The sequence below is a fragment of the Poecilia latipinna genome, unplaced genomic scaffold, assembly GCF_001443285.1.
Source record: "Poecilia latipinna isolate Pla-1442-1.1 unplaced genomic scaffold, P_latipinna-1.0 Scaffold1968, whole genome shotgun sequence".
Classification (NCBI taxonomy): Eukaryota; Metazoa; Chordata; class Actinopteri; order Cyprinodontiformes; family Poeciliidae; genus Poecilia; species Poecilia latipinna.
The window spans coordinates 46,225-56,598 of NW_015114584.1; the positions used below are offsets into that span (position 1 = coordinate 46,225).

The 10,374-nt window shown below is 41.9% G+C and overlaps 1 protein-coding gene across 1 annotated transcript; it reads left to right on the forward strand.

Annotated features, from left to right (window-relative positions):
- The first annotated feature begins 23 nt into the window (after positions 1–23).
- On the forward strand, positions 24–10,024 carry dtd1 (D-aminoacyl-tRNA deacylase 1). Its single transcript, XM_015015946.1, has 6 exons — positions 24–173; positions 1,497–1,587; positions 1,690–1,925; positions 3,505–3,602; positions 7,383–7,547; positions 9,162–10,024. The coding sequence occupies exons 1-5, from the start codon at positions 131–133 to the stop codon at positions 7,536–7,538; spliced, it is 624 nt and encodes a 207-aa protein (XP_014871432.1). The 5' UTR covers positions 24–130; the 3' UTR covers positions 7,539–7,547; positions 9,162–10,024.
- The last annotated feature ends 350 nt before the right edge of the window (positions 10,025–10,374 follow it).

Genomic DNA, 10,374 nt, shown 5'->3' on the forward strand with positions numbered 1-10,374 from the left:
AAGATCCGTTAATGGCTTCTGCAGGCGTTATTATGTTTCCAACTTTCACCGCTAGATGTCGACAAACTACCGCTGACAGCAGGAGTTGACCGGAAGCTTTGACAGCGTGCTGTCCAGCAGAAGCACAACAATGAGAGCGATTATCCAGAGGGTGACCAAAGCGAGTGTGACAGGTGAGCTAGGAATGAGCCGAGCTGACGGAGTTGGAATCTGTAACTGAAATACACGAAGACAATCAGCAGACAGCCGGTAGTAGCTGTCATGACCAGCTAGCCGAGTTAGCCCCGTTAGCATTAGCATCCCAGTTGAAATGAGTGGGGCGGCGTCAGACCGCGGCTAACTGGGGGAAACTAAAATAGTTGACTTTTAGCTGAAGGGAAACAAGTTAGTGCAACTGAGAAATTGTGAATATGACGTTTTATACAGACGCAATTAATCCTGTTGGATGTAGGCAGCCTTGTTGTTTTAGAGTAATGGTTACAAGAGTTCAGTTTCACTTTATTCACTCAAACTCCTGTTTACAACCGCTGCTCAGATTCAGATTGACATGGACTCAATTCAGCCAATAAAATGTTTATTTTAGGTCTGTTGAAGAGTCACAGAGGTTAAGACTGCTAGAAAAAAATAAAAGGGCACAATAAGAAAACTCAGAGCTGTAGTATTTAAAAATATATTTTAGAAATTACTCTTAATAATTCTAAATATCATTACAAATACACTGAAATAATAATTATTAAATGACATTACAATTAAAATGGCATTTTTATAATAATATTGATAATAGTAGTTACTGTTTTTATTTTAATAACTGATATTTTATTTTTATTTTTGTAACTTAATTGATTAATACAATTAATAGAATTTGCAAGAAGAACATAACAGCCTCTGAGGGCTGCCACTGTTCTTTTATTCTGATAATATATAGAATACTTTATTATTTATTTATGAAATTAGGGCATTGCTTATTAATTTGTCATCAGGAAGCATCAATGTAAATATGCAGGAGTTAAGCACAAGAGCTAGTTTTCATTCATTGTCCAAAGGCATTTGACAAAGGAAGCATTTGACAAAGAACAGAATAACACAAACATCACAAAAATTTAGATGTTTTTTCTTTCTTTCTTTTTTACACTAAAGGGAAAATTATTTATTGGATACCAGTAACTAAATTGTAAATTTGCAGTTATTCTTCACCCTGGAAGAATAACTAAGTATAGACAACAAATGGAGGGATGAATCCTTTCAAATGAAATGATGAAATATTTGTTTACAATCTCTGTTATATTTTTCTTCTTTTTCTAACAATGATAAATTCTTAATGCTGTCCATTACTCACACTGCTGCTGAAAATAAACCCAAAAATCTCCTGGCAGGCGAACGTTCAGCAGAACTTCGCCGTGCAGGTGAACCAGAGCTCTGAACTGTGTGAGCACAAAGAGTTCTTGAATTCCTGGGTGTGGTAGAAAGGCCGTGTGTCTGTTTTCATTGTCCTGCAGTGGGAGAGGAGCAGGTCAGCTCCATTGGACGGGGAATCTGTGTCTTGCTCGGGATTTCTGCAGACGACACGCAGAGAGATGCTGAGTACATGTAAGTCTAAATCAGTCCTACAAACATGTCCATAGATACAGATGAAATAAACTTTGAGTCAATCTGCTTCTTCACCTCCTCATGAGCACTGTGTGTTTTCAGGGTCAGAAAGATCCTGAACCTGCGTCTGTTTGAGGATGAGAGCGGCCGGGCGTGGGCTAAGAGTGTCATGGACAGGGAGTTGGAGGTGTTGTGTGTGAGCCAGTTCACCCTGCAGTGCATCCTGAAGGGCAACAAGCCGGACTTCCACGCCGCCATGCCGGCAGAGCTCGCCCAGCCCTTCTACAACAGCATCCTGGAGAGCATGAGGAGCGCCTACAGGCCAGAGCTCATCAAAGGTGGGCGGGATCTCAACGGGCGATGAGGCTTTAAACCATCACTTCTGAGTGAACTGAGAGGAAAAGCTGCAGAATGGATCTGAATCTGCTAAATCTTTAACACATCATCATCGTTCAATTAAACGATTAGCTCTGTGATGGTCCACTGTAGTCAAAAAGACTGGACTCAGTTGGTACTGAGGACTCCAAAGTCTTACAGCAGCTGTCAGAACTGCCAGGAAGATTCCCTCTCTGAGGCCATTGCTGATGTGTTGAGACTAATAATGCACCGGTCCACTTTGTTCACTTCTGGTACTGATTTAAATATCTGAGGTTCAGTATTGGCCATATTTAGTCAATACGGCCAATACTGTACTGACTTGAAACATTTTTTTTTTGTAAAGACGGACATAAATTCACATTTATGAAAACTGATGCACTGTTATGTGATAACTGTGCACCAGTGCAGCACATTTTAACACACAGATAGCTTCACAAGCTGGTTAAACATGCAAAAACAACACAACTTTAATTTGTTCCATCAGTGCAATTAGGAGTAAAATACATAATAAATAAACTAAAACTGACAAAAACGGCGCCACTTCATCAGATATGTAAAAATAAATGACAAACCTTTCAAATGGTTCAGGAAGTGCAATAAGGAATTGTAAAATAATGCAAAATAAATAATAAAGCTTGACGTCACTCGGAGCACAAAGCATAGAACTAGGCTGAATAGATCCACCCTTACAGGACACATTGTCACTCACACCCAATCTAGAATTTTTTTTCTAATATCGGGTCCGATACAGATATTGATAACGGATCAGTTCATCTCTAGCTGAGATAGAACTTTATTCTTCAGTGCTGCAGACTGACCAAACCTCAGCTTCTGCTCAGGATGATCCATTAATCAATGTATTGATCAGAAGAACATTTCTATACTGACTGAGGTTTTATGGAAATAATGTTGGAAAAAGACCTGATTCCTAAAGCCCTAAATAGGCATAAAGGTTTCTTTATGGAAACCTTCAGGTATGAAATCACTGAAATGAAATGGACATTTGAGAACATTCATGTCATAATGTGACAACATGGCTGTTTTCAAAGTCGGGTTTATTGTCGCCGATTGGAGCCGCGTCTCCTCCAGCGTCTCGTTTCCTCACAGTTAAAATGAAAGTGTGCATTTTTCCTCCGTTGCGTGGTTTGGAGCGGCGTTGGCGGCAGGGGGATGCCAACGCCGTGTCATTGTGGCGGTCAGGCGGCTGCAGCGGCGGTGGCAGTGAACTGGGTTAGCCCACTGGGGAGCAGGTGAGGAGGACACCTCGTCCCAGCAAAGGGAGGCGTGAGGCTTCCTAATTAGCCCCCCTCCCCACCGCCTCCAGAGAGGGAAACATGATGATGCATCAGTTTTCTCCCACAGCTTCATTGTGCAGATGGTGTCATCAATCTAAAGAAACCAGCGAGAAGAAAGGAGAGCAGTTCGAGTGAAACTTACTGTCCTTGTCCGCCTCTTTTCATCTTTCCTCTGTTAGCTGCAGCCGAACTCGGCTAGCACATGAAAAACACGTGATTTATCGTCCTCCATTTTGTTTTCCAGACGGGAAGTTTGGGGCGTCCATGCAGGTCAACATCCAGAACGACGGTCCGGTTACCGTGGAGCTGACGTCACCGGCTGCTCCCACAGACTCCAAACAGGTACCCAGTCATCTTCATCACCCCGTCATCTTCATCAGTGGAGCTCAGATTAAGAGCAGTGACACTCATAAGGCAGATTTTATTTTTTATTTCTTCAGATTTTGTTTAAAATCTGCTAAACTTTCTAGTTAAAGCAGATCAATCAATCAATCCAATCAGGAGAGCAACTGTCCCGTCCTTGCTCTGCCTGTGCTCCCATAGAGGGCGCTCTACCCTATTCCGAGTCAACCAGTATTGGGCAGAGGACCCAAATATTGTCACGTCAGAGCAGCACTACTTCAGCATATTTCTATTCAAGTAAAAGTAAAAAGTAGCCATTCAAAAAATTACTAAATTAAAAGTAAAAAAAAGTGTTTGGTAAAAAGTTTACTCAGGTTCTGAGTAACTGATCAAAACTTCAATCATCTAATGTTTAAAATGTGTGTGCTGCAGCAGAGGCGGTGTGTTTATGCTGCAGCCGTGGCGGTGAGGCGGTGTGTTTAAGCTGCAGCCGTGGCGGTGAGGCGGTGTGTTTATGCTGCAGACAGTGAAGTGGGATGGGCTGCAGATGATTGACGGCGCTGAGCCACACATGCAGTCTGCAGGGAGCTTTCTGCAGGACTCCTCCTCTTGGGAGCCCGTCGCTTTTTAAAACATGAACGCTTCATAAAACAAGGATTCATCAGGATTCCTCCTCTGAGCATCAGAAACAGTTAATATCAGTTCAGACATTCATGCTGGGAGGCAGCGCCGCTTTACAGCAGTTCTTCTGACATTAGATTTATGTGTGACTTGATTTGTGTTTTACATCGTAGGACTGACAATAAATGGCTAATTATTGAAGACCTAATGTATCTGTTGCACACAGGATGAATTTTAGAGGCTTGTCGAAGGTCTAAGATGTGGCGTTGGCAAGAAATGATGGATTTAAGCCATTTATTTTCCAGATTAAGAGTATTTGTGCTTTAAAAAGCTTTAGATTCAGGTGCAAACTCTTCAAGAGTTATTGGAATCTTTAGAAACTATTTTAGTTACATCACATTTGGATCTCCAATATTTTTTACTTAATTTAATTAAAAAATATTTATCCCAAAGGGAAGTTAAATGTTGTAACTTGTGTTGTCCAAGTGTGTGGATGGCGATGCTTTGAGCAGGAAGGCTCTCCAATAGCAGTCAGTCTTGCAACAAATCTGAAGAGGCCCCTGACTGAAGAACTGTTGCTGTATGAAAGTCTCATTACTTTTATAACATGCGAACTGTTAGTTATCCAGTTGGCAGAGACAATATTCCACAGTAAATGTCCTGTTGTTAGCAAGTACTGCTAATCCTTCTCATTTGCTTTTGTCACTCCTCTTTAAATCTCTGATTATTATAACTTGTAATTTTTTTGCCATCTAAAAATATTTCTCATTTTGTTCATGAACTTTGTAGCTGAATTAATTCAGTTGAAATTTATTTAATCAAATTCAGCACATTAAATCACGTAACATGAGAAACAGCAACCATTGTTTTGTAAGGTGTTTGAGCCACAGGCTAATTTGCAAATCCAGTTCTTGGTTGGACCTTTAATGACAGACAGTGAAATTTAAACACACACACACACACACACACACACACACACACACACACACACACACACACACACACACACACACAGAGAATCCTGCGCTGAATTTCTTCCTCTATAAAGAAGAAAAACATGAAAATGTAGAGAAAACTAATTCTCCACAACAAAGTAGGTTAGTATTTTGTTGTACTAACCTTCAACAAAGTATGTTTGTTGTAGATTATAACATGATGTAAAGATGTAATGCATGTTAAATCAACATGTATTATGTTGATTATACCACATAGTTTTACTGTATCAGACAGTAAAACGTGGCTGCAGCAGGATCCTGTCGCTGTGTCCAGAATGAAGGCCTCCAGCTTCTCCTGCCAACTGAAAGAGAAAGATTCAGAGGTTTATCTTCCTGCTGCTGAGCTTCGCTCCAGCTTCGTCGGCTCGCCGGGACTCGGCCGTTTCCCCGAAAGGACGGATATTCAGGCAATCGGCTGAATTTTAATCTTGTCTGTTGGGATGTTTAGCAGCGGAGGCAGCGGGGCCAAACATGGGGATAAACGGGGCCGGCCATCAGGCTGAGCTTGGCTCAGTTTAGTGGGGGGGGTTGCAGCGACAGCCAGCAGACACTGCTCCTTTCTTTCCATAAATCGGGGATTGAGTCCCGGGCGGGGTCAGGCTGACTGTAAACAATGAAGGCGGTGAAACCCACCCTGCTGGACGCTGCAGCGGCGGATCATCTCTCTGGGATTATGTAACGTTTGATCGTGTTAGTGGAGGCTTTTATCTGCTCAGGATCCAGAGTTTAGGGCCTGTAACTTTTCAGAACAAACAACAAATATGTTCACCTCCATGATCTAATCAGACGTTACATCATCAGAACCGCTTCCATATAAGTTTTCATGCTGTTTAAATAATGTAATTTGTTACGCAACGCTTTGGATTTTGTGAGATGACATTAAGTCCCAGAGAGCCATGAAAGTTTTAGCAGCCGAGAGCGCGCATGTCGGCCGACGACTTCATCAGCTCTCTGCCTCCCTGCTTCCTGAATTGCTGATGAAGACGATGAGAGGCTGTAAATGGTGGAGCGCGAACGGTCGTGTTCGGACCAGTGCAGACCCACTTTCTGTTTAATTACACTGATTCTGCCGAGTCAGCAGGAAGCTCAGATCAATGACGGGATTTATGTATTTATTTCATTTCTCTTGTCAACAAACGGCAGTTAGAGAGAAATTAGAGATTCAAGAAGGCTGGCCAGCCGTCTGCAGGCTTCCCCTTCAGCAGTACCGCTAAATGAAAGGTTAGAGACAGAAAATAACTGGAATTTATCCTAAATATGTCCAAGTTATATTAATCCAAGGGAAGGCAAGCTTGTATAAAAATGTGTATAGCACATTCTTTGTACAAGACAATTCAAAGTGCTTTACAGAGAAATGTAAAGAGATTTAGAACAGGCATTAAAAACACAAACATAAATTAAACAAGATAAAACACTGAACACATGGAAAAAATCAAAAATCAATAGTTTTATTTTGTCCCGTCTTTCTCAGTCCAACCAAATAAAACCTGTTTAAACCTTTTTGGAGAAAAAAAAGATAATTTTTGATAAAAATATTCAGGAATGAGTTGTCATGTTGGCACTTGTGGCATTTATTATAAACAGTAATAAGACAACAAAGGTCTCCAGGTCAACCTAATGACCAATCGGTGATCTCACAACATTTTGGAAGTCGGGTCCAATTTATTGGTCCACCTGCTGTTTATGTAAAATTAGACGACTGAAGTGCAAACTGGGCCACAGCCTCCGGTAGAACAGACCGACGTGTAGATCAGTAAACAGCAGCTGAATCAGAAACTTCCCAGCTGGAGATGATATGATGGCTGCAGTCTGGATCAAACCTGAAGCAGAATATAATTTTATTGTAATCTGGGTCTTTTTTTCCAGTATCCCGCTGTTTGTTTTGAACTACATGTATCAGGTTGTTGTATCTCTTAGCAAAGTGCCTCCGGAGAAGGAAGTGTTTTTTTCTGTTGGGTTGGGAATCGTCTCCATGTTGGACGGCGTGTCGGAAACCTGGCATCAACTCTTCCCTGATGTTTTCTTCCCTTTAAAACAGTTTCAATACTTCAGAAGGAAAAAGAGCCACTTTTAAACTATTCAAAGGTTTATTCTGCGCAGGTAAACTACGTTCACGGTAAAATGTGAAATTATGAACCGGCTTTTTCTGTTTGCGTTTCTTCAGCTTTCCAAGTTGGAGAAGCAGCAGCTCAGGAAGGAGAAGACGCGCTCTAAAGGCTCGTCCGAGTCGGGACGGGAGAAGAGCTCGCTGCGGTCCAGGCCGGACCCCAGCGCCAGCAGCGGGGCGGAGGGCGACGTGTCTTCAGACCGGGAGCCTTGATGCTGCAGGGTGAGCCGGCGGGGTCACGGGGTCAAAGAAACACAGATTCTTCATCAGTCCGTCCATCCTCTTCATCTCCAGGCTCTAGTTCAGACCCTGATAGCCGTAGTGAACATCTGTTTTTTTGCATTTAACAAGCAACATAAAACTCTGGAAAACTCTGGACTAATTAAAAAGTGTAGGACTATCAGCAAAATGTACTCCAGCCGTCACAAGCCGCTGGTTTCCACATTTCCTTCTCCTGTTTTACTGCTGTTGACATTTCAGTGAGACCTAGCAACAGGCAGCGAGACGGAGCTGTTTGTTTGTTTGTTTGTGGTTCACACTGAACGCCGAGCCAAGGTGACGTTCCGCTCCATCCAGTTCGCAAACAGGATTTGTTTTCCGCAGAGAGCCGGGGTGGTTGGGATGGAAGCAGTTGCTCAGCTTTCAGGCCGCTCTGCTCTTTAATCTGCACCAACATGTTGGGTAAATATCAGCTCCGACATGTGGAGGCTTCGGCTCCTGATGGCAGGAGGAAGTTACCCGATAGGCGGATTATTTGGGTTCTGATCTGAGAGTTTGCTGTGGAAGAAGGGAACATGGCTGGAAGAGAAAGAAGGGGGAAGCTGGTCTTCCTGAGGTTTGCTTTGCATGACTTAAACATGAGCAATGTGTTTTTTTCCTCTGAATGAGTTTGCTTTTATCTTCTCCCCACTGACTTCCTGTTTTGGAACATCCAATCCTCATCTTGCTGTAGTCAGAACCAAACACATTTACTGCTGTAGCTGTTAAAATGACAGATTGATTAAATTCAAATGTAAAGTTAAAACAAAGCTTCTTCTGGCCTCGTCCTCCTGTCTTCATCCCTGACTTCTCCTTTTCCTTCTCATCTTAAATCACAATCAGGGACAAAAACCTGATTATGAGTCATTAGATTTACACATCAGGATAACTCAATGTTGAAGATAAAACTTTTATGGACATTTGTTAAACAATTGATAGAAACTTAATGTTGCACATAACAGCTTTTCAGGTCACCTGAATCCATCCAAACACTGGGCGCTCAGCATCAAACCTCCTGAGAAAATCTGTTTACCAGAAACTCATCACATTTTCTGTGCTTCATTTTGAAGCTGCAAAGAGCTGGACACCTGGATAAACAATACACAGCAATGCAGATAATGTAAAAGGACAATTCTGTCATAAGCTCTAAACTGTAAGTCCGTCCTGTTATAATCCTCTAAAATTGCTTAAGAAAACTGCTGAATGTGTTAGTTTCTTGTTTCTGCTTTTTCATATTAATAAAGGAAAACATAAAATATGCAGTTTGATGATGATGTCAGAACTCCTGGTGTTCAGGGAGCTCGTTCAGTAAACCACTTAAAAACATTGGATTTGTTAAGTATTAAGGATATTCATCGTCACCTCGCTCGTTTTTGGCAGCAGAAGCTTTGATATTAACTAACTCATGTTTTGTATAAAATATGTTTCTGTCACCCTGAACTTTTTTAAAAGTGGAAAAGTGACTTCTCTGTTTGTGTTGCTGTTGTTAAATGTTGTAAACGCTGCGTTTGCCCCCAGGTCCTTAAATCCCAGTGAAGCCCCTGTCGCTGACCAGTGTTTTCTTCTTTTCTGATTCAGATGCAAACCAAACTGTGGAAACTCAGGAAGAACGCTTGGACCCATTTACGGACTGACCGACAGCAGACAGAACGGACCGAATGAAACCCAGCAGCTCATTAAATCCTTCGTCCCGTTGTTTTTCCATTTGTCCTCCTCCAGCCGTCTCTGTTGGACTCTCTGCTCCCGCTCCGTTCCTGTTGCTGGGCTGCAGATCTTCTCCAGTGCTGCCAGACGGAGCACACCAGTACCTCCACCTCCTCTAAGCGCCTGTTTACCGCCGTGAGCAGATTGTTTGTTCTGAGCTTGAACTAGAATGTCTCTGTAACCAACAGAGACACAAACAGACGCTTTAAATAACAGCCCCATTATCCTGATGTCCCGCTTTCCTTTCTGCATGCTTGGACACGTCTTGGTATTTTTGAGCTACTAATTGAGCTCACAAGCATCCAGCAGGTGCATCACTGTCGTCACTTCTAGTTAACTGGAACATGGAGGCGAAATCTCACAGAAATAAAACCTAATATTCCTCTTAGCAACAGAAAGGTGTTCAGATTATGGTTTAGAATTGTGATTAATGTGAAAAAGTGTCAGGGAAGCTGCAGTGAGGCAAACATTTTGCTGCAACTGTTATTTTGTTTCTGTAAAGAAGGCAGAGAGAAAACTTTAACTTGGTTTGACAAACTAGGAGGAAGGAAAAGATTCAGATGGAAATGACTTCTGCCTGATTTAAACTTAAATCCATCCTTCTCTTTGCTGGGGTTTCTTTTTGGCGTTTGGGAAAATTAAGGATGAAATTTAGGATTCCCACCTTGGTGCTGCCCTGCTGTGTCTGACGGGTCTGAATGTACATTTTGTTACTGTATAAATTTCAAAAGCATTCATGTTTGTGTGGTTGTCGTCATTTCCATTGTGCGTTGGCAGTTCTTTGCAACTTTTCCATATTTTTATCATCTAACAACCATAAACTTATCTGGAATTATTGGGATTTTATGACAAACCAGAGCAAAGTACTATGAAGCCCAGAGAAAATCAGGCTTTTCCACATTAGTTTGTGTTTTCAAATATTTGGAAATGGTAAACCATAATCAGGCCACTTTACTCTGATCCTTCTAAATAAAATCTGGTGGCGCTTTAAGAAGTCACCTAATGGGTAAGCATGGTCCAGCTGTGTTTAGTTTAATCACACTTTAAACCCAGATGTTTTGTTTCTGGCCTCAGAGGTTCCTTAGAG

What these genes read in the sequence shown, in the direction of transcription:
- dtd1 (XM_015015946.1), top strand. Translation starts at nt 131, where the DNA reads ATGAGAGCGATTATCCAGAGGGTGACCAAAGCGAGTGTGACAG. An exon ending in GACCAAAGCGAGTGTGACAG is followed by an intron (nt 174 to 1,496) that starts GTGAGCTAGGAA and finishes ATTGTCCTGCAG; the next exon opens with TGGGAGAGGAGCAGGTCAGC. An exon ending in CAGGCCAGAGCTCATCAAAG is followed by an intron (nt 1,926 to 3,504) that starts GTGGGCGGGATC and finishes TTTGTTTTCCAG; the next exon opens with ACGGGAAGTTTGGGGCGTCC.